The sequence below is a fragment of the Glycine max genome, chromosome 5, assembly GCF_000004515.6.
Source record: "Glycine max cultivar Williams 82 chromosome 5, Glycine_max_v4.0, whole genome shotgun sequence".
NCBI classification, from domain to species: domain Eukaryota; kingdom Viridiplantae; phylum Streptophyta; class Magnoliopsida; order Fabales; family Fabaceae; genus Glycine; species Glycine max.
In genome coordinates, this window is record NC_038241.2 from 39,302,082 (window position 1) to 39,326,228 (window position 24,147).

General features: G+C 31.7%; 3 protein-coding genes across 5 annotated transcripts in view; 1 reads left to right on the plus strand and 2 right to left on the minus strand.

Moving 5' to 3' along the window:
- The first annotated feature begins 10,797 nt into the window (after window positions 1-10,797).
- On the plus strand, window positions 10,798-13,567 carry LOC100785841 (probable polygalacturonase). Of its 2 annotated transcripts, none has more exons than XM_003525329.5 (6): window positions 10,798-11,355; window positions 11,454-11,792; window positions 11,900-12,020; window positions 12,108-12,282; window positions 12,403-12,473; window positions 12,703-13,567. In XM_003525329.5, the coding sequence occupies exons 1-6, from the start codon at window positions 11,290-11,292 to the stop codon at window positions 13,407-13,409; spliced, it is 1,479 nt and encodes a 492-aa protein (XP_003525377.2). In that variant the 5' UTR covers window positions 10,798-11,289; the 3' UTR covers window positions 13,410-13,567. The 2 variants fall into 2 exon arrangements, with proteins under 2 accessions (XP_003525377.2, XP_006580552.1); XM_006580489.4 differs by having other exon boundaries at window positions 10,801-11,355; window positions 11,434-11,792.
- On the minus strand, window positions 13,430-17,729 carry LOC100785306 (mitogen-activated protein kinase homolog MMK2). Its single transcript, XM_003525328.5, has 6 exons — window positions 16,896-17,729; window positions 16,672-16,801; window positions 15,814-15,951; window positions 15,002-15,334; window positions 14,447-14,630; window positions 13,430-14,336 (listed from the first exon to the last, which is right to left on the minus strand). The coding sequence occupies exons 1-6, from the start codon at window positions 17,078-17,080 to the stop codon at window positions 14,161-14,163; spliced, it is 1,146 nt and encodes a 381-aa protein (XP_003525376.1). The 5' UTR covers window positions 17,081-17,729; the 3' UTR covers window positions 13,430-14,160.
- A 2,354-nt stretch (window positions 17,730-20,083) lies between these two features.
- The window catches only part of LOC100499910 (plectin/S10 domain-containing protein), an 11,536-nt gene continuing 7,472 nt past the window's right edge, over window positions 20,084-24,147 (minus strand). Inside the window, exons 4-10 of one of the 2 annotated variants that reach the window (XM_041015178.1) lie at window positions 22,748-22,802; window positions 22,594-22,656; window positions 22,119-22,184; window positions 21,954-22,002; window positions 21,577-21,856; window positions 21,111-21,249; window positions 20,084-20,327 (exon numbers count right to left, since the gene is read on the minus strand). In XM_041015178.1, the coding sequence (XP_040871112.1) occupies window positions 20,247-20,327; window positions 21,111-21,249; window positions 21,577-21,856; window positions 21,954-22,002; window positions 22,119-22,184; window positions 22,594-22,656; window positions 22,748-22,802 (733 nt within the window). In that variant the 3' untranslated portion in view covers window positions 20,084-20,246. Of the gene's footprint in view, window positions 20,328-21,110; window positions 21,250-21,576; window positions 21,857-21,953; window positions 22,003-22,118; window positions 22,222-22,593; window positions 22,657-22,747; window positions 22,803-24,147 lie in introns of those variants that run through there. The other variant, NM_001250893.3, reaches the window with a different exon arrangement.

Sequence of the window (24,147 nt, forward strand, 5' to 3'; positions counted from 1 at the left end):
ATTTATATAATTGGTATTAAAAAACTTATTTAGCAAATAATTTTTTATATTTAAAATGAAAATACTAACATCTAAGTTTCCTAAAAAATAAATATTAAAATTTTATTAATTTATATAATTAGAATAAAAATAACTTGCATATTAAAATAAATTTATATAATTTATATAATCTACGTATTAATAGATGCAATTATAATGATTTATATAATTTGAGTAAAAACATTTTGTGTATTAAAATTAATTTACAAAATGATTTATATATAAATTTATGAAATTTAACAAAAAAAATAGATAAAATAAAAATAAAAATAAAAATATATAAACTATTCAAAATAAAAATATATAAAATGATATAAAATAAAATTAAAAATATTTATATATTATTTTTTAATTTATAAATTGTTATAATTTGAAAAAAAAACCTTCACTAATGATACACACAAAATATTATTTATAAAATTAATTAAATAAAATAAGTATTTTAGTGGTTTAACTTTTACTTAGATCGCAAAATTATTTATTCTGAAAGTTAAAAAACTAAATTTGTTGATTATAAATAGGGAGATCAAAATCGCGGATTTAAGATGATAGGAAAACTAAAATTATAATTAAACTTGTTATTTTTAACATAAAATGACTTTATTCATAAAAAAGATTTAATTTTAAATTATCTAAGACAGAATTGGAAAATAGAAACTCTTTGTCCAACTTTCACGCCAATTTAGGGATTTTTTAACTACACAAAAAAAATCTTTTTTTTTTCTATTTCTTCTCTTCAATAAAATTAACAAGATTAACATTTTTATTTTATTTCTCTCCAAATTTTCCTGCCTTCTACGCACAATGTTAAGCTTGGATGAAGACATTCCTCGTGTCTCCAAAGTTAAGTGGCGGGTGAATAAATAAAACAGAACAAAACAAATGGAAATTAAATTAGTTGTATAATACTCAATAATGTCACATATAGTAATATCATTAATTTTTACTATACTAAATTATTGTAAAAATCATATTTAAAATAATTTCTAATTAGTTAAAAACATAAACATATTTACATTAAACTTGTCCTCATCAATGTGTTTTGTATGTTGGAGCCCTAGTTTGGTGATTTACCTAGCTAGGTTGAAATGAGGAAATTAGTACGAGGTGTGACTAAGCTGATTGTGATTGTTGACAAAACATTGTAGCTAAGCTGCAATGAAAAAGACTTTTCACGTTTGGTTGACCCCTTCGTGCCCTACAAGATCCCTGCCAACCGAACTCTAATGTCTGCATGCACTCTCTTCTTTCCAAGGAATACAAGCCATCAATGGTTACAAATCCACTGCAAAACCCAACGATTATTTCTACGCTCTTATTAAAGCTTATTAGGTTAGTGGCACTGATCATTATCACGATTTAACACCATTAATGTCTCATAGCCACAACATAAAGTTATTAAGCCCAAGTACCTGACCTTGTTTCATGAATGTCAATTCACCCCAAAATGACATTATTTTTTATTTCAATTTTATGAGTGATTTTAAATTGAATCTTAAATATATAATTATATTAAATATCTAAAGAGATAATTTTTTATTTATTTATAAAAATTCTATTTAATCCAAATAAAATTATCTCGTATGAAAAATATCTATGGTCTAAAAAAATAATTTTATAATATAATCTAATTACATGTGGTCCTCTTTTAAACATGTCAACAACTTCTCCTAGCCACTTGATAGTACAACTGTTACATATATCATCACAAAAATAAATTATTCTTTTAACATAAGTACAAATAATACACTTTTTAAATAAATTTTTAATTATTAGATGTAATTTATTGGGAATTTTATAAATCTCACTTTCTTATTTATGAATTCTACATATAGTTTTTTTAACATTTAATAAATTTTAATTAATAGTTGAAAATAGTATGTGAAAAAACGTGTTAAGGAATGTATTTTACTAGCACTTAATTATTTTTTCAACTGCCAATGTAATTATAACTCTGTCGTGTTTCAATATACCAAAAAACAAAAAATGTACGGTACTCTCATGCTAGCTAGTATATATATATATATAACTGACACGAGGAGAGAAAAAAAAACAGTGAGTATCAATAAAGTGCTTGTATTATTGAGATAGCTACACATAACTACTCAAATAAATCAACAAGTGGAAACGATATGCCAATATGAACTGTATGAGACAGTATATATAACACATTTTTTATTATTGTAAAATATTATTGAAAATTATTAAATAAGATGTGCATCTCATAAAAAAAATTATGATTTCTAATAAATTTTAAACAATAATAAAAAATATGTATTTGATAATCTGTTATTAACATTTCTCGTAGTGTTATTCACATACAAGAGCCAAAAAAATTAATTTCAATATAACCGTCCTTATTTTTTTATTAAACAACTATACTCATTATGCAGATATTTTTTCCCCTTATTTTTCTTATTAACATCATAAGAGATCTATAATAATCACTGCTAAATTCTATTCTTATTTTTTTTTCTAAATCATATATACTTTTCATTTTAAGACAATTTTATTCGAGTTGAATAATAAAATTTATTTACTAATTAACAAATAACAAAATCAAGCAATTGACTTATTTATGTAAATATTTCCTTTATCTAACAAATATTGAACTATTAGTATGGACATAAACGTTTCATATTTTTTTTATTCATAAATATTAATTTATTAATTTTATTATAAAGGTCAATTGGAGGTTTCAAATCCGCACCCTTACTCGCCTTGATTCTCCCTTTATCATTTTTTAACTACCAGATCATTTTGCATAAATGTATATTAATATTTAATGTGCCAATATATATATATATATATATATATATATATATATATATATATATATATATATATATATATATATATATAGTTATACTTATAGTTATATAATTATTTGTATAATATGCCATGCATGTGTTATGCTGAAAGGAATGATGTTCAATAATTATATATATATATATATATATATATATATATATATATATTATTAAATATCATAAAAATTATAGTAATCTAAGTTGATATATTAATAAAAGATTAGTATATGACACCTTTTTTATGTGATAAATAAAGCGACATCACAAGAAAAATTAAAATTAGCAATGAAAATTTTGTAACTTCATATTACTGAAAAATAAATAAATATTAACTCTAAATTTAATCACTAATATATTAATTTTTTGCTGTCCGAGACATTACATGCATTTAGTGTTATGGATAATGTCATTATAGGATATTGGTGAGAGCAGCACGATACTAAGTTGAACATTGTATAACATTCCATTCTTCTTATCCTCATGAATCATGGTATTTAACATAAAAATATAAGCATCAAATTAAAGCCGTCATAAGTAACATAACCTTTGATACGGAAAAATGCTGCACGGAAATCAATCTTAGAGTTGGAACATTTCCTTACATTTTTTTAAAAAAATGTAAAGAATGACAAATTTAGGATCTTAAGTTAAGTAAGGAGGAACAATCTATTTAAAAAATAAAATTAATAATTATTATATGAAAGATGTAAAAAATTAAGCCCAAAGGATTAAAATATGTAAAACTAACATTAAAATCCATGAAATGCACGGTTTTTGAAGTGAAAATAAAACAAGAATGAATTTTTTTAATTTTAAAAAATAAATAAAAAGTGAATAACTGTTTAGCACGTGACGACGGTTGAATAGTTTTAATATACAAATTTGGAATATTTACATGTATTTTTTTTAAGTTACACCCCTCATTTCGATGATTATTTATTTATTTATTTTCTTTTATTTATCTATTTCTTCTCACTAGAAGTATATCCGATAATTTTAATTATTCAGCTAACCGCCATAATTGGGGCGAATCCCATCCCAGTGCAATATTATGCAGAGAGAGACATGCATGGAGATATGGTGGGTGTCCTCCCGATCGAGTATGGTTATGCCACCTGGTCACACACTCCTTTGAAAAAATAAAAATTCTTGTATGCTTAATAAAGTGTTTGATAATGTGGAATGAAACAAAATTAGAGAAAATTGAGATGATACGGTGAGCATTACATGCATAAAAGTGTGAAACATATCTTATTTTATTATTTATTTGTTATTTCTTTCATTGCAAACAAACAACAACTAATGATAATAGGATATGGTGTTAATAATGCCTTAATGGAGTGTTTGCCATGGTTAAGTGTTCTAAAATAAGACTCCTTTCTTTTAACCAAGCTGATACGGTGAGCATTACATGCATGCACAGGTGCACAACTTCCCGTTAAATTTTCTAAATGACAATAATGACTAATTAGGTGCAGTAAATTACCATTAACACCGTGTATTGAACGAGAATTTAATTAAACTAATAAGTATCCAAATGCGCCCGGTTAATTTAAAAACACAATTTGAATCTAATCGTTATAGTACTTTATTTTTTTAATTTCATTTTTATTTATCATTTAAACTTAATTATCACACACACATATATATAGAGAGAGAGAGAGAAAGAGTATAAGAGAAGTAATTATTTTTTTTCATATTTAATATTTTAACATTTCTCACACTCTTTTTTTTAAAAAAATATTTTTATATATAAAGATATAATTAAATAAAAAATTCTTCCAAAGTGATAAATAATTAAAAGAAAAAAACAGAGCTGATAAATGAAGTATCTGAATAAGATTTAGCAGTTGAATCAACCAATTAATTAACTTTACAAAAACTTTACACATACATAGTTGGGATGCTAATTCTAATTTTGATGCTTCGGCCAAAGAAAAAAAAATCTAGGAAATTTTTTTCTTATCCATATATTATATTAATGAATAAAATAATGTAATAAATTAAATTATTAAATATTATTGAATGTTATTATAATATAGGCTTACCTAATTCAATTCTAAAACTCAGTTCATAGAATAAAATTAAATTATCTTAGTACAATCTCTCAGTAAACGTGGGAGTTAGGTCTTTCTGAAAAAAACAATCTATCTAAAACATTGTTACAGGAATATAAATTACCCTCTAGCCACTTTAATTTGTCTGCTAAGTAAAGTAGGTAGGAGCCTGGGCAGTGTATATAACTAGGGTTACCCGATCTGGTGTTTGCCTTCAATTAATCAGTGAAATATTAACTATTGATCAATTAAATTAGTGAAGCTATAGGTAGCATGGGTACTAGAGGTGAAAGCAGTGGGGGTGGGCAAAGCTCCTTAAATTACCTTTTTGGATCAGAAGAACGGCCAAAGCCTCCTCCCCCAAAGACAGTTTCATATTCGTTGCCACCTTATGGAATTGACATCGATATCAACCACAATCCCCCCACTGCTCAAGGCCAACACCTGGGAAACGTTCTCACCGTAAGCTTCAATATTTCTCAATTTTATCATTTATAAATAATTAATTAGACTTGTATATATATATATATGTGTGTGTGATCATGAGATAATTATCAATTATTTGTATACTTATGAATCATCTTCTTTTCTTTTTACATCCACCAACGAATTAATAATGATTCAGAATCGTCCATCCACAAAAGTCAAATCGGTTCCAGGTGGACACTCATCGCTTGGATACTTGTTCGGAGACAAGTGATCGATCGATCATGTTTTCATTTTATCTCGATCGAATTCCCTGATATATAGTGCATGTATGGTGCATCTGAAAAGGAGTATCATCTTGATTGGGTGTGTCATTACTACTGTACATGTCTTGCAAAAAAAATATTGCATCAGTGTGTGCTTTCTATCGATATGGTAGGTAGGTGAAGTGTGTGGCTTTTATTGTTAATTATGTTGGCATTGCTTTGATTTCTACGGGTTGCACAAAGTTCAGGTCTGTGTTTCTTTGCAGCTTCCTCATCTTGTTTCTAATCTTTGGCACGCCTTGTGCTAGCTAGGTTACAAGTTATTAATAAAATCATTTGGCTTTCTCTACCAAGAAAAAGGAATGCAAGTATTATTTCTGCTGTACTTCCAACAAATTAAACGAGATCGATATTTCCTTTTCAGTTTTATGTGTACGTTGGTTTATATCTTTCTCACAATCCATATTTAATTAAAATATTTGACACTGAACCTTCTTTAATTCAACATATGCTTTATATTATTTAGAAGCTAGATATTGAGAATTCTTTTTCTACAATTAATACATCTTTCTGATTAATATGAATTATAAATATTGCTTGAGCTTTTCGGAGTTTCTGCTGTTGATTCACTTCATTATTTCATAGGTTTTAATTTATACATCTTTTAAATATCAAAAGGTTGTTATATACTTTTGTTTGCAAGATATATAGTAATTAACCAATGATTAACACTTCCATTTTGAATTTGCGTTGATGATCTAATTTCGATTTAGTTTACTCTTCTTCATTGTCACAATCACTGAACTTTCAACTTTCAAGTTATAAAAATTAAAAGCTATCAAGTTTAGTAAGAGCTTACAACTCTTTAGGGTGCTTTCGGTTTGCTTCATGAAATCCTTCCACCACATACTTCGTTACTGTCTTCTGTGTGACTATATATATATATATATATATATATATATATATATATATATTTGATGTGCTTGCATATAGAAAGGATTTGTTCAGCACGTACTGTATGCTTTCAAAAAGTTCTTATTCTGAAAATGAAATGATGGTTAATTAGCTGGAAAATAAAGTCTTTGTCGTCCCTTCGATGTAATCACACTTGAGCTAGCTACCTTTTCCCAGGATCATGTTCGATTCCAACAATTTCTTTTTTTCCTTTTCCCTTGTACTTTTTCTCAGATTAAGCGGTGTGGGGTAAAAGATAAAGTCAAATATACCGTTAATTTTAATTGTGAATTCAAAAATTAATCAATTTACACTCTTTATAAATAGTAAAAATTTGAACTTTGCATTTATGTCTCAAGAGAATTAGAAGAAACAAGTAATTCCTAATGTATTAGGATCTTATTGCTACATGAATGGACAGTTTAGAAACTTCGATTTACATAAATTTCAATTTCTTAGTAGAATAAATCAAGGAAAATTTTGTATCTACTTCTACATATTTAGCATAATTTTCTACCAGAGTTTCAACAATAATAATAATGAAATCAATGGTACTAATATACTATACATTCAATTTTTTTTCCGAAATATCTACTTTTATATTTATTTTATTTTATTAGTATTTATTATAAATGGTGAAATCAATTAACTTTCAACATTCAAAAGAATATATTAATCACTCATATATGCATGTTGATATATTAGGGTTAAAAATAAATCAAGTTGAATCTAATCTAACTTAAATCAATAAGAATTAGATCACATGAGCTAAAATTAAGTCAAAATATAATAATTTAGAGATAAATATTATAAAAAATACTCATACATTTACATACATAAGTTCATGAGTAAAATATAAGTCGATCTAAACTCAACTTAAGTTCAGATTATTTAATTAATGAGTTTAATTTTCATTCAATTTTAATTTATTAATTTAGAAATTAAGTTTATGGAGCTAAGTAGTTCTGAAATAATTTGACAATGCTGCTATAGTTAACTACTTATAATTTGGCATTGTTTTTTTTTTCCATGTATTTATATTTAAATATTTTTTATCAGTTTAATGGCAAATATTCTTGAAGATCATTTTGTGGAAATTATAGATGTAAGAGAAAGAGTTAGCTAGCGTCCAATCGTGGCAACGGATTGACTATACAGTTTTTTTAAAGAGAATAAAAGCCGGTCCGACCAAAACTAATTACTGGCCTGATCAAGTTTGTGAGAGTAAACCGGTGATGAATTGCTAAACCGGCTAAAATGGGCTTAATTAAAATGCATGCTGAACGGGTAACTTCTATTCTAGTGTGGTTGGTTTCACCTTTTGTTGAATGTTACCCACTTTAAAAGATGTTTTAACCATTGTCGTGCACTGTTATAATGAGTACTTTTACTTGTAGTTGTGTCGGATGTTACCTACCAATGATCTATTGAACAAAAAATAAAGAAATAAAAAAAAATGGAACTTGTAAGTTATAACTTGCAGCTTAGTTGAATAAATTAAATTTGCAGCTTTTACACTGTTAATAAATTTGACGTGGTTTTATAAGTTTGAAATGTAACATGTGTCCCCACGCTTTGTTTCAATTAGGAGCATCTTTTGGACTATATATTTAATTTTTAATTAAAATACCATTGCCTGTTTAGTTGCATATGATGAATAGGTAATACAATAACAAATAAAGAAAACAACTTATTTCCAAAGTGATTTAAGACTTAAATTCTTTAATTAAAATCCAAGATTTGATTTCTAATTTAGACATAGAGATACAATTAGAAATATTATTTTAGTCTAAAATGGACGACTTGATAGAAAAATAATTAATTGAATGTCAAATGAGAAATTTCAAATTTCTTAATAATAGTTAAAAAATGAAAAACTATGTTGAAGCGTTTGATAAACAACTATGTTCCAGCAAAAACAAGGGTCCCACAATCATGCACATAATTTGCAAGTGGGACAGAATTATGCACTCTAAGTTGTAGGAATAAAAATGCTCTCAATTACACAAAATAGACAGAAACATGTGAAGTAAAAATGGCGCATGAGGAGAGCACAAGGCTAGACACATTAGTTAAAGAATGAAGAGCTTGGTTTGAGATGTCTTGTACTTAATTATGCTAATGTGGTGGAAAGTCTAATGGGATGACAGAATAATAAAAAAGACAAAATTGTAAATTTGATCTCGAGTTTTAAATTTGGTTCCCCAGTAATTTAATTCACGAATTAGGTCCTCCTATCTTGTAAAATCTTGTAATATTGATCCTTCAGATCACAATTGGAAGTTGACCATTACAAAAAAATGTTGACTGCCACGTGTCATGTTCTTATTGGATGATGACTACCACGTGTCATGTTCTGATTGATCAATGAAAACAACAATGTATTTCATCTTATCTTTTATGGAGTTGACCGTCATCATTCAATAAGAACGTGAAACGTGACAGTGAACATCACTTGCTAATGGTCAATATCCAATTGTGGCCTGGGAGACCAATATTGCACGATTTTACAAAATAAGAGGACTCAATTTGTGAATTAAATTATTGAGAGATCAAATCGAAAATTAAAGATAAACTGAGAATGAAAAATACAATTTTGCCAAAAAAAAAATAGTTCCGAAAATTACTTTATGCATGGTTATCTTTAGTTGTGGAGTAATTTCCAAAATGGATAAAAAAAAACGACCAAGTGTCATGCTTTAGTGTGCACAGTGTAGAGCTGTTTTTTTTTTTGACGGACAGTGTACAGAATTTATTTAATGCATGTTTTATTAGGTGATCTATTTAATTGAATATAGAATTGCTTCAAACAAAAGTTCGGCCTTTCTGTTTGGACCAAAAGAAAAAATATTAGCCCATCAATCTCTTGTGTATATTACAGACCATAAAGAAAAAAAAAAAGGTAAATTACATAAAAAAAACCTATACCAATATTTTTTATTAGGCCAAGCCCAATAACATGTCATCCACAATCTTTAACTCTAGTGAAGCTTCTGATTTATGAAACAACAACAATAAGATAATTACTTCCTGCATTTCCCTAATTGCTTCTTGCATCAAATCTGAAATGTAAAATTACATTCCAAAACGCTTTATAATGTAAGAAGCTTAAAAAGATGCCGGAAGCAAAATTGGAGGTAAGGAAGTAACTGCCCAACAGAGTGTGTGTGAATTAATGTGATTTATTATGAATAGACACAAAATATTTATAAATAAAAGTATTCTCAATGCACAAGAGATATTCACAATGACATTTAATCGTACTTCATTCATAATTAATTTGCCTTTACACGAAGAAGGGATAAAAACAAAATTATTATTTGGTAAATACTAAATAGCACAGTAGTCATGGGCTCATGGCTTGAGTTTAGGAACTACAAACCATTGTATGTCAAGAAAATTAATGGTCAACCCAATTTGCACTCAAGTTATAGAATTGGTAAAGCCACAAAGGTAAATTAAGTCTAAAAAACAATCTTATCTGGGCTTTCAAGACATTGAAATAGGATAAGAAGATAAAGAAATATAAGATAATATCGGTTATAGGATAAAAAAGGTATTGTAGAAATTTGTGTAAAAAAAAATAATAACGTTGATAATAATAGTATTACTTGGAAAGATGGACAAAAAAAATCCCTCAAGAAAAGGAAGTTTGGCCCGTGGAGTTGGGCACGTCGACATAGGCATCACGGTCATGGGAGTGTCTTGTTTTTGCGATTAGAAATGCATTCACGTGATTGGCAATGGAAGGTAATGCAGACATGTTCCGACAAAGTTCCGTGACCATGTGGGCCCTCCTCTCCCAACAAAAGAATGCTATTTCCCACCCAATAACCCATTTTCAGCATTATGATCCATCATCGTCCACACCATATACATATTTCATACTTTTATTCTACATTCTACATTATTAAAAGATATTAGTGGATGATATCAAATGAAGAATAGTGGCAGATAAGTCATCATGTGCGTATATTTTTATGTAGTGGAAGAAAAGACACTGGTTGATGCACGCTACAACATGATCTATTGCCTACGCCACTCTTCTCTTCTGTGATCCACTTAAAACTTCTAAGTAACATGCATTGTAAGTGGGGGACTAGAGAAGGTGAACCACACACATAAAGGAAACAAAAAAAATAGCTTGGAAAATGGAAGGCAAAAGAAGCTGGAACTGAAATTAGTAAATTGGCCTTGTGCCATTGCATAGCCTAAATATATTACATATTCTTGCAGTGCGCTCAACACTAATAATGGATCGTGTCTTCAAATCTGTTCAGTTGAGTTGAGAGTACCTTTTCAAAATTCGCACGCCAATTCATTATTTGCCTCAATCGGATGCTGAATCATCAGACTTCGAACTCAATAATGAAAACATTTAATTTACTTTGGCAGATATAATTTATGTAATTGAAACTATATGTCTCCCAGTAGATATGGACAAAAATATATACAATGTAGTAACACGATCTTGGCAATAAGGCTGTGTTCTTTTTTAGCTTAGACATCACAAATTCCAACAAAAATGTAGGAACGGGATGAGTAATTCTGTTCAAACTTTATCTCTGCTTTCACACACTTTCTAATTGAACCGGAAAAAAAACTTGACGGATTGCAAACATCACCTTACAAGACACGTTCCTGTTATCGTATTCACATGACAAATAAGAAATATAATGCTGAATAATTATTATTATATATATATATATATATATATATATATTATATATACCTACAATGTCTCCCTACGAAAAGATACCAATAGCTCAACGCCGCACCTGTTCTCCCTCCAAAAGAATTAAGGTACAAGAAACATTCCATTTTACTCCCATCTTTCTTTCCTAGCATTAACTACAAGAACATCTACTTTGGCATCTTCAGATACATGTGAAATTTGGCAGGTAATGGATATGTTGTTGTTATTATGTGTTCTCTTGGTTGCATTGCCAAACCTGGCTGTAGTAGAGAGTCGCAGGGCTCCTGTTCTGGACTACTTTGAGTATTGTGCTATGAGCTGCAGAGCTTACAGTGCCTCATTGGAAGAATTTGGAGGGGTTGGTGATGGAACAACTTTGAACACAAAAGCTTTTCAGGCAGCCATAGATCATCTGAGTCAGTATGCATCAAGTGGTGGTTCTCAACTTTATGTTCCCCCAGGAAAATGGTTAACTGGCAGTTTCAATCTCACCAGCCATTTCACTTTATTCCTACACAAGGATGCTGTGATTCTTGCCTCTCAGGTCTAATGTCTAACTCTTGCAGGTTAACTTGCTAATGTTATGTTATTCTTCACTTAATGTGATTTAAGTGTATTGAAATTTTGTTTGTTTTAAAACTATGGTATTAGGATGAGAATGACTGGCCGGTGATTGATCCCTTGCCATCTTATGGTAGAGGGAGGGACACACAAGGTGGAAGGTTTAGCAGCCTAATTTTTGGAACCAACCTCACTGATGTAATCATAACTGGTAATGAAACTCGAGGTTTTGGGATTACAAATCTAGTCCAACTAAGAATTTGCTTGTTTTAATTGTTGAATTCAAATTTGTTTCTAGGGGACAATGGCACAATAGATGGACAAGGTGATCTGTGGTGGCAAAAATTCCGCAAGGGGGAGCTCAAGTATACCCGGCCTTACCTGATTGAAATCATGTACTCAGATAATGTTCAAATATCCAATCTCACTTTGGTTAATTCTCCATCGTGGAATGTACATCCTATATACAGCAGGTTCATCCTTTTTTCTCTATTTGCTCTGTCTATTTTATCTTTAATAATTGACTCTACAGACTACCTGCCGGGGAAATTATTGTTTTGTGTTTTCTAATTAATGTAAGAAATTGAATGCAGCAACCTTGTTGTTCAAGGAATCACAATTCTTGCTCCTGTGACATCCCCAAATACAGATGGAATCAACCCTGGTAAGTTAGAAAACATCTCCACATCCTTTCCTAGATGATACAACTTAGTTACAGAATTCTATCAATAGTCCTGTCTACCAAATTCACCATTCCATGTGCCACATTCTCTTTAAAGGAAGTCTTGTAGTAACAGTGTAAAAAGTGAGGAACAGCGTAATTATAGGAACCATCTACCTTACCATGCACTAAATGTTGGCCAAATTGACTAAGACTTATGGTTTTGATGCAGACTCTTGCACAAACACGCGAATTGAGGACTGTTACATTGTCTCTGGGGATGACTGTGTGGCTGTGAAGAGCGGTTGGGATGAGTATGGTATAGCTTATGGAATGCCAACAAAGCAGCTTGTAATTAGAAGACTCACTTGTATTTCTCCATTCAGTGCTGTGATTGCTTTAGGGAGTGAGATGTCTGGTGGGATTCAGGACGTCAGAGCTGAGGACATTGTAGCCATCAATTCAGAATCAGGGGTCAGAATCAAAACTGCTGTAGGAAGAGGGGGTTATGTCAAGGACATATTTGTTAGAAGAATGACCATGAAAACCATGAAATGGGCATTTTGGATGACAGGAAATTATGGGTCTCATGCTGATGACAACTATGATCCTAATGCACTTCCTGTGATTCAGAACATTAATTATCGTGATATGGTTGCTGAGAATGTCACTATGGCAGCAAGGTTGGAGGGTATATCTGGTGACCCTTTCACTGGAATCTGCATATCCAATGTAACCATTCAACTGGCAAAGAAGGCTAAGAAAGTTCCATGGACTTGCACTGATATTGCTGGAATTTCAAGTGATGTGACTCCTGCTCCTTGTGGTCTGTTGCCAGACCAGGGAGAAGAGAAGATTGGGGCATGTACCTTCCCAGAAGAAAGTTTGCCCATCGAAGATATCAAGGTTCAAACGTGCACTTACAGAAGGAATTTATGAATGTAAAAGGAATGACCAAGTTTAAGGGAACAATCCAAAGCAATGTAATACTTCAAAAATTGTATTTAAAAATATTGTGTTCTTATAAAGACTCTGAACAAGGCAATGACAACAATGATACAGAAATGAGTCAATAATAAATACACATTTTAGTCGTCTACTAGTGAAATTCATTGTTTTTTGCACGGACCTTGCAAAACATAAATAGGTAGAAGTAACGAGCACACAGTTTTTTGATTGCTATTGCTGCATTCAAAAGGAAGATAGTTTCATTATGCAGACTCATTATTGATCAAAACTCTTTAGTGTTACTTTAACATAACACTTTGCCACACTCAACCAGTTCACAAGAAGAATCACCAATCACCTTACGTGAAAGCCAAGGCATCTTAGACTTGAAATGTAACAAACGGTCTCATATGTAAACACTAAAGCTGGAAAGTGACATTAAAAGATAATTGTCATGAAATAAGAGAGAGGCTCTGTGACACCCTATTCCTCCCAAAGCAAACTTGAGCGAGCACAATACAACACAGCTTTTTTATTACTCTTATAAAGGCCTGTCCAACTGGATTTCTAACGTTTACCCATTTTCCAGGAGAAATTTGTTTCCATATCCTTGTTGGTCTAGAACAAGATTACAAGGAAGAGAACTTCAATTTGTCTCTAGCAAATCATCTGGCGGATGCACAGGCAATATATTTAAGGGGAAAGAGGTTTATCTCGTTACATTTATACAAATAAGAAAGAATTACTGGCATGGTGGATCTGGATTGAACTTCACTGATTCCTTCCAAATGAGCTCCTTCACGTGCTCTTCAGCACACGTTGGCTGATCAAAATCAAAACTGAATGGCCTGGGACAGACTGGCTCATCATTGATGTTGTGGAGTGATGAAAGATATGGGTGACATAGTGCCTCATCAACTGCATATAAATGAAAATACCACATAAACATGAAACAAATGAGACTATTTATATTTACTAAGAAAGCTATAAACCTGCATTGAAACTCAAAATTCTACAAGGATGCATACCAGTAATGCGTTTGTTTGGATCAAAGATCAGCATCTTTTCTAACAGGTCCAATGCCTCAGGCAACATGTTAGGGAATCTGGCCGAGAATTTTTGCTTCCGGTACTGTGGAAGCTGTCTAATATATCTTCTGGCATTATCACTTCGGAGAAATTCAAGGCTTGCATCATCAGGTGAACCTAATAACTTTTGTGCCAAAGGAGTACAGAATGTATGAATGGAGCTACAACTTATAGCCAGTAATTAATTTACACGCAACTATAAAATCAGCTTATATGCATTTCTCTCAAAAATCCACAATAATAAAGGTAACGTGGCACGTATAGGAAATGTTTTTTTGACAGATATAGGTAATGTAATACATTAGTTAAACAATAAATAATATATGCACCGACAATGTGTAAAGGTCTTTTAACATCTTAAAATTTGTACCAAGAAAGATTTCTAATTGGTAAACTTTTACACACTGACAGTGCTGCATGCCTGTTAAACTCATAGTTAAAAACTTTGCATGCTTCAGCAGAGCATAACCAAAATTGGAAGCACCAAAACCATACCTCCGTTATAAGCCTGAGCTGGTGAACATAGTCTTTGCCAGGAAACAAGGGTTCTCTGGTCATAATTTCACCAAGTATGCACCCAACAGACCAAACATCAATTGCAGAGGTATACTCAGAACAATTAAGGAGCAATTCTGGGGCACGGTACCATCGTGTGACAACATACTCTGTCATGAAATCCGTTTCAGATGTAGTCCTTGCCAAACCAAAGTCCCCAATTTTAAGGTCGCAGTTTGCATTCATTAGTAAGTTACTGGGCTTAAGGTCACGGTGTAAAACATTAGCCGAGTGCACATATTTCAACCCCCGTAACAGCTGGTATAAGAAGTACTGCACAAGTTTCTTCAAATATAAATTCCATGCTTAATTTCAAACTCATTTAAAGCAGAAAGACAAACAAAATATTTCTTGGGGTGAGTTTTTGTGTGAGATTCTTATGTCAAACGATAAGACCTAAGTTGCAATAGTTCTTTGAGTTAGCATAGGCAAAATATGTGTCACTGTAATGGAAAAGAAAGCATTTCGGTACTTTAAAATATACTCTCAATACCATTGACTTTCATAGAATATGAATGCTAAATACACTAGGTCTACAATTTATGATCTTAATCCAACGTCAAGGCCTGTTATTAATTCAAAGGTTTAAACGAAAAACTGCTACCATCCGAGAAGGATAGAAGGGCTATCTATTTTGTTTGTAACAAGAGGTAGATATTGTTAGGTTAGAAAATATTACAAATACAAAGATGCTTTAAAAGAAGTTGAAAAAAGCATGTAATTGAGATCCAATAGTATCATTTAAGCCAAACCTGACAATGTTCTTCGCTAAGAGGTTGGTCAGAATGAATTATATGGTGAAGATCAGTGTCCATCAATTCATAAACAATGTACACATCATTGAAGGTTTCCTTTTTGGGGGGTCGTATGATATCCTTGATGGCAATAATCTGTGAAAGATGATAGCAATTTTAAGTATTTAAACAGAAAGGTAATTGTAAATGGAGAACAAGCTCTAGAAATGTAGACGAAAAGACAATAGGAGATCAAAGTTAAATTGAATTAGATAATTCTCTCACACACTACGAATTTATCTATCTATATTTACATCTACATTATTCATCTATCTACACACACGTATGTATGCATGTATAGAATAATTTTCTTACATGATGCTTGTCAAAGAGGATACGAAAAAAGACAAATCCTCTCTTACCGTTGATATCTATATTAAATATCTTTCTTGCCAATAACAGTTTTTGAAACAAAATTTGTATTGCAAGGAAATAGTTTCAGGGGTTTATCAGTTATAAAATATGTTTAACATTCCATTGACGTCATTCCCATTGAGTAGTTTTGATTTCTTTTTATTTAATTTTGTAGACAGAATACTCTGATGTTAATAGGAGAAATTGAAATATGTAGAACATTAAAAAAATTCTCACTCGACCCCCAGTACTGCTGGCGAGGAAAATCTTAACTACTTATTGAGGCCATTAATTTCAGCTGCGTGTGATTGATCAGAATTCTAGAAGGAACATATGCACTCAATATATAAGAGATTAATATCATATGAATTTATAAAAACAATTGCATCATGATTACTAGGAAAATATTATATTTGAAAACCATGTCCTCACTTTGCAGGGGTACATAGAAAGAGCACTTACATTTCCATGGTCCATGTGACGAAGGAGCTTGATTTCTCTCAATGTTCTCTTAGCATCAATTATATTGTCAAATGCGTTACCGATCTTCTTGATTGCAACTTGTTCGTGTGTTTCGGAATTAAAAGCAGCACTAAAAAGAAACATTGTTCAAGTGAACATAAATCATTTCCAAGCAAATATCAAATTTATGCATTTAAATTTGAAGAAGGAAATAAAACACTAACCAGACTATGCCATTAACGCCTCTACCAATAGGGCGAATAGGAGGCACATACTTGGAAGACACCTCGAACAAGTTTCCATACACATTGTAATGTGCGTATTTACCACCATGGGTGAGAACCCTTTTGATTTTAGCATCCCCCGAAGCTGAAGAAGCGGCAGAAGAGCTTGACCCTTTTGTGGTCATGTTCAAGGTTGAAACTCAAAGAGCAAAGGGTCTTAACCTTTCTAATCAAAATTACAAAAGCTAAGCTACCCAATAGCAAACAGCAAATAGCATTTTTCACTGGCTGAGTTTACTAGTTGATGATGGGAACGTACGTGTAAATACTACTACCTTCCACCCAATTAGTATAAAAAAAAAATATAGAGATACTATGTTCATAGACCAAACATGCATCTGTTATAAGATAATTTTGACACATACAAATAAAGTGGTTGTAGAACATATCAAAAAGGAAAAAGTAGTTGTAGGATAAGTGTGTTTTAATAATGAAAGCTTTTAATAAAAATCTTAAAATGGCGTTTTCCAGATCATGAGCTTACTACTTGGCTATTGATCATTCCACCTGTAAAAGCCCTAAGTGTAACGTGATCTCTAAAAGCATGGGATTTGTCACGAGATGTTTGCTAATTTTCTTGCATTCATGCATCGTTACACCACTAGAAAGTACAAATTAACTAGGCTTCTTTCCCTTTTTAGGTACACCTCAGAACCACGTCCCATTTAGAGTTCACGAATTGCATGTGATATAGTTTGCATGGTTAAACGTGTGCCGTGGTTGAAAGTACACCACGTATTGCACTTTATGGTATGGAAAGATAAGATGAGAAAAAAAAATGGATGAACTAACTGAACATGAAATGAAAAGGGTTAGTTATAAAAAATGTGATTCTAGCTCGAAACTTCTGTGATTGCTTAGGCCAACGCAACATGATAAAGTGTGCACAAGTATCCTGAGACACATCGTGCATACCTCTCAAGAAACTTCTTTTGCTTCCTTCTTTGTTTGAAATCAATTCTTCTATTATGTGAAATGTTTTCATAATTCATTTAGTACGTATGTATCTGTGATGTGGTGTAGGGTGGTGTATGAGAGGATTTGAATCGTCGACTCAAAGTGTTGTGCTTCAATTTGCAATACGTGTGTCAAATATGAATACACAAATGCAACTTTTGCTAGTTGAATACTTGAAGCAAGGAATTTTAAGCGCAAATGGAAAGCTGACATGGAAGATCAGCGTTTGACTTGCTTCATAATATATCAGATTCAGCCATTCTTTGTGCAAGTGGTGGACGAGATCATAGAGAGTTATAAGCTGAGTACCACTACCATGGATCTGATCTATGTTCACGGCAGAAAAACTTAGCTCCTGCAAATTTTACATGTCAAACGTAAGTTGTACAGAATTCATGGTATGTAGCAGCAAAAAATGGAAACTGAGCCTGCAGTAGTCTAACGAAGAAGAGATGGAGTATAATTAACAGGGTAAACAACGCCCACACACATCTTCTGAAGTTTAATGAAATTACCTTCAATACTCTTTCTCTTTAGACATTACTTTGACATCCTTCCATTTATATAACCGTATAAGAAACTAAAGGAGATAGTGCGGTTAAGGGAAAGATACTAAATCTTACATATTCCTTTTATAAACCAAAATTTGTTGGCGCACAAGGATTTGACACTTGAGATCTCTTAACTAAGGTTTGGGTTCAATCCTGATTTAGACATGAAGAAAGAACTAAAGGTATTATTATACCAAAAAAAGGATGGATCTGGTAAGAGGGGATTACATCTCCTGATTATACCAAAAATAATATTCCATTATAAGAATTGAGGAAAGGTTGTGGAAGGTCAAAAGATATGGCAAGCATTGAATAAATTTTCGTTAAATCTAATGAAATGTAAGTATAATCTGTCGTAATTAGTTATCGATAGATGTTTGTGTTCTTCAAATATGCAAGACCCGATTCATGGGCGCTTGTCCATAACCTAAGTTCCCGCCCAAGCATCGGCCCGAATATTAAAATACTAACCATTCTAAAATATATTAACATGAACTGTGTGCGTATTTTAGGGCTACAGGGTGTTGAGTTGACTTCAGTCCCTTTAAATTCTGAAAAACTACTAAGAAGATCCATATCAAAGCAAAAAGGAACTGTTTAAGTACTATATATAATATGCTGCGAACAAGAAAATAATCATGTAAGGATAATAAGACAATCCCTCGAGAGAGAATACCACGAGTATAATTAAAAGAGAAACTATTATCTTTTTTCTGTGTAATATACACGACGAGTATAATTAAAAGAGAAACTATTTTTTAACATAAATTATAATTTAAATTTAGGACATAAAAATTAATTTTGTAATACAATATTATTTTACCTATTGGTAATTTAAAAAATATATATATAATTTGAAAGAGATAACAAGTTGAAAAAAAACTCCTACAAACATTTTCATTGAAGAATAACTCATACAAATACTTTCGTTCAAGATAGTTATGTTAATTTTAATATATACATATAGAATATTATATATTTACTGTAATATTTTAAAACGGAAAAAATTGAGATAAAATCATTAATGCGACAAAAAAAGAAAAAAAAAAGTAATGATATACATTGTTGGCAAACTAATTAATATGATGAAAAATATATGCTTTATACAAAATACATTAATTATTGATTTTATATCGGATTGCGGAATACCAGTCACGATTTATAGCGTGAACAAAAGTAAAAAGGAACGAGACAATAAAAAAAGTTCCTCATCTTTGGAAGCATATTTTTAAAATGTGTACACAAAATAGATAAAATAATACTAAAATTGCTTACAGTGTCAATTTTTTATGTTAAAAACATGAAATTGAAGTTGAAAGTTTATATTCAAGCAAGGATTTAATAAAGGGTTCACGACACATGCCTTTTCATGATTAAAGGTTTTTCACAAGGCATAATTGATAAATATGCGTGAATGCTGCATTAACTATCATGTTTTACTTCACGGGTGGGTAAATTTTAGTAGTTATTCCGATATTATATGGAAAGTTGTAACGAAATTTATTAATAATTTTTGGCGAAGTTAGGAGAACTGCAAGCATTTGATGTTTGGGTTCTAGATAGAAGAATAAATGGGAATGAAAGAGAAAATAAATGTTCGAGCACCGGGGAAACAACAAATTAGTAGAAACACTCAAAATTCAAAATCTTCATTGAACGAAAAACTGAATATAAAGTAAAGATCAGGCCGATAAAACGATCTATAAGAGATGGAAAATTATCATTGATTCCAACTACAGACACGTCTTTCTAGAAAACTAAACAAAAAATAAAGCAGAAAACATTATACTTGGGGAAGATTTGAGCTGGTTGGCGCTCCAAAACCACCAGATCCACGACCAAAGCCGGGCCTTCCGCCAGGACCCTGCAATATGGCAAACCAATTGATATGAGGAGAAAAAACAAACAATAGAAGGAAAAGAAACCAAAAAATATTCTATACTGCATGCATGGCGCACGCCAAAAAAATGTTCCATGCTCATGAAGATATGAACATTAGAACTACACTGCTTCACAGACACAACTACGGTAACATTAACAACAAAAACTTATGATCAGCTACATCAATCACATGCCACAGTTGATCAGTTAAAAATCATTCTTTTATAAAGGCCATTTGCAGACAAAGCTAATTGAGGAAAATAGCTTAATTGCATTGCCCTAAACGAGGAAAATATTGCACATGTAAATGAAACAGATGAGTTCGCAATGCAGGACGACTTGGTTTCAGATTTTCTACAACATATAAAAGACACATCATGGGAAATTATAAACAAGTAGACAAGTGTTGGGTTGGATAAAGTTCTCAACAAGCACTTGGAGGAGAAAAAAACATAAATTATGGAGGAGAAAAAAACATAAATTAAGTAATATAAAGAATCAATCTTCCCGCACATGTTATCTTTGAGTAGTGCATCTCAACTTGTTTGAAATCTCTCTCCATAAGTACATATTACAAATGCTTGGAAACAATTACTAATGAACTTATCTATGGTAAAAAGCTCAAAGTTAAGCTAATCCAAACTAAGCTATAAACATTTATCCTCACCGGAGGCAAACTATAAATAAGTATATAACCTATCAAATTCATCCAAATTACACTAAACATTAAACAAAAACAGAGCAAGTGCAGTGGCAATAAGATTACCCCAAAAGAGGGCCTGTAGTCAGCAGGAGCTCCTCCCTTGTCTCCTCCAAAGTCACCACCAGGTCCTCCTCGGGGACCTCCACGGTATCCATCACGATCACCACCAAACCTACGCTCCCCTTCAAAGCGTGGTGGACCTCTGTTCAAAAAAACACAAATCAGCCACATCCCAATCAACCAACAAAAACTACAGAATTAGTTCACTTAATTTCAGTTGCAGGCTACAACCGAATCCCTGCATCTCATGTACACAGTTAGGTCAGTTAAGCTCGTACACATTCAATTAGTCCCACAGATTAGCTCATACTCATCTCTCCCATCCTATAAATACATGTTGCATTGCTTTGCTAAGTACTATCATCTTATTCAATCAATTACACAATGATTTCATATACTACTCCCATTATCTACTTTGATCTCTATGACATTGATACTAAACCAAAATAGAATAGGGAAAATAGAATACCTAGGGCGATCACCGGATGGGCCTCCAAAGGGCCTGCCAGGTGGCTTGGCTTGCTTCTTCAAAGTAGCAGGGACAATTTCGGAAGGAAGGTTAAGGTAAGTTCTGAGAAACTCGATGCCATCGTTGGTGAGGAACCAGTAATAGTGCATCCAAGCAAAAGTTTCTCTCACGTACTCGCGAGACTTGAAACTCTGCATCAGCTTAATCACCTGCAGATTCGGCACGTCGATCTCAGGGTGCTTGGCCAAATTGAAGTCCTTCTTCGCGAAGCAAACTCCCTCTGCACCATAAACACCAACGAAAGGTAAGATTCATTGTTCAACGAGACGTAACCCTAACGAACGAAGATGATTCGTGATAAATGCTAAGGCACCTACCTTGGAAGAGGTATTTGCAGATCTCCTTGCGGTTCTTCTCCGGGATGATCTGAACAAATAAACACGCACGCAAATGTTTGCATCAGAGTGAAAAAAAAAAAATGAACGAAACGATGCAAAGGAATCGAGATTAAATTCCAAACGAGTAAGAAATTGACGACGTACCATGGTTGCGAGGTGGAAGCGGAGGCAATGGAAATTGGGAAACAAAGTTCTGCGAATACTTCCACACTGTTATCCCTTTGTTGCCTACCTGCCTATAAACCCTACATTTCTTTTGATTGCTTCATTACATTAATGGGCCTTTTCATGGGCCGGTATTGGTTCATGGACCCATGGACTATCAACATGGTTGGTAGCTCTTTCTTCTTTTTTTTTTTTTCTTCATATAGCCTATAGATTGACAATTCATAAGACATCTTCAATTGGAATTTTTGACACGTCTGGTGGTCTCCTCCTTTTCTTTCACCAAGATGATGTTGATATTGCTCGTGGTGTCTGTTTGTTGTTCATGGCTCCACCCTAGTTTCTCCTCTTGCAGTTCCCTTATCATCTTCTGCGAGTTTCATCTCCTCCTCCACTGTCATGAGTAGCACTGCATCGTCACCAATAATTTTTTTTCCCTTCATTTACTTCATACAGAATGCCAATTCGTATGGTTAATACAAATTGCTAATCCGTATGGTTCATACAGATTGTTAATCTGTATGAACCATATGGATTATCAATCTGTATGGAGCAAATAGAGGCAAAAAAAAAAAAAAACCTGTCGCCAATGACATAACGCTACTCACGATGGTGAAGGAGAGAAAACTCGCGAAAGATGGCAAGGAATTGCTAGAGGAGAAACTAGGGAGGAACCACGAATAACAAACACACACCATGAACAATACTAACACCAGCTTTGCGAAGTAGAAGAAGGAGACCAATGGGTGTGCCAAAAATTCGAAATGAACAATGCAACACAAAATGGTGTATTTTAACCCTTAAAAAAGGGTAAAATGAGAATTTCACAAAACTTGTTAGGTGTAGACGAAAATTGAATGGTGCAGAAAGAATGACCCCTCAAATTAATACACAAGGTCCATCTTAAGGGAAAATTAATTAAAAATTATAAAAATGATTAAATAACACTCGATGATAAGTAGCTAAATTCATTTATTAAAATGCAAGACACGTCAAAATTGGTTCTTGAAAGATAAAAAATCTAAATTTATTCTTTGAATGTGTAAAAATTGTAGCAAACTAGTATTACAAATAATTTAATGACAAATTAGTTGTAAACTTTACAATTTAATATCAAATTGATTCTCAAAAAATATAATGTATTCTCAAATTATTCATTAAACATTACAATTTAATGACAAAATAGTCTTACAAATTTAACGACAAGACTAATTTTAGTCATATTTTTTGCATATTTTTAAACTAAATTTATATTTTTCATCTTCTATGACCAATTTGTCATCATATCGTACTTTCAAAGACCAATTTGATTATTTTCTCAAAACTTTTTCCATAACTTTAAAATCATAATGCCTTTAAAAAAAATTGGTCCTACTATTATAAAAAAAAATAATTATACACAATTCCACTCCATATCAAAATAAAACAAAAAATTGAATTTTACACTTTTTTGTTTTTACCTAAATAAAAAAATTTATTTTTTTTTTATAAATTAATGACTCATGCAAGATTTAGGCCTTCATGTTATTAACATAATACTCTAACTAACTGAACTAATAGATCAATTATATTATAAAATAATTAATATCGCTATATATAACACTAAAATTTCTAATATATATTTAACACACATGTAAATTTACATAATAAATTTTGTGACAATTAATTTTTCTCTAATATATTTAATGCATCAAAATTAATTGTCACAAAATTTATTATGAAAATTTACATGTGCGTTAAATATACATTAGAAATTTTAGTGTTATATATAGCACATTAATTATTCTGAAACTTGGGATAAGTATAAGATAGCTAGAAATGAAACCAAAAAGGCGGTGAGTGAGGCAAGAGCCCAAGCTTTTGACGGACTATACCAAGCTCTAGGAACCAGGGACGGAGAAAGATCTATATATAGGCTTGCTAAGGGTAGAGAGAGGAAGACTAGAGATTTGGATCAAGTAAAGTGTGTTAAGGATGAAGAAGTCAAACTCTTAGTGCATGAAAAAGA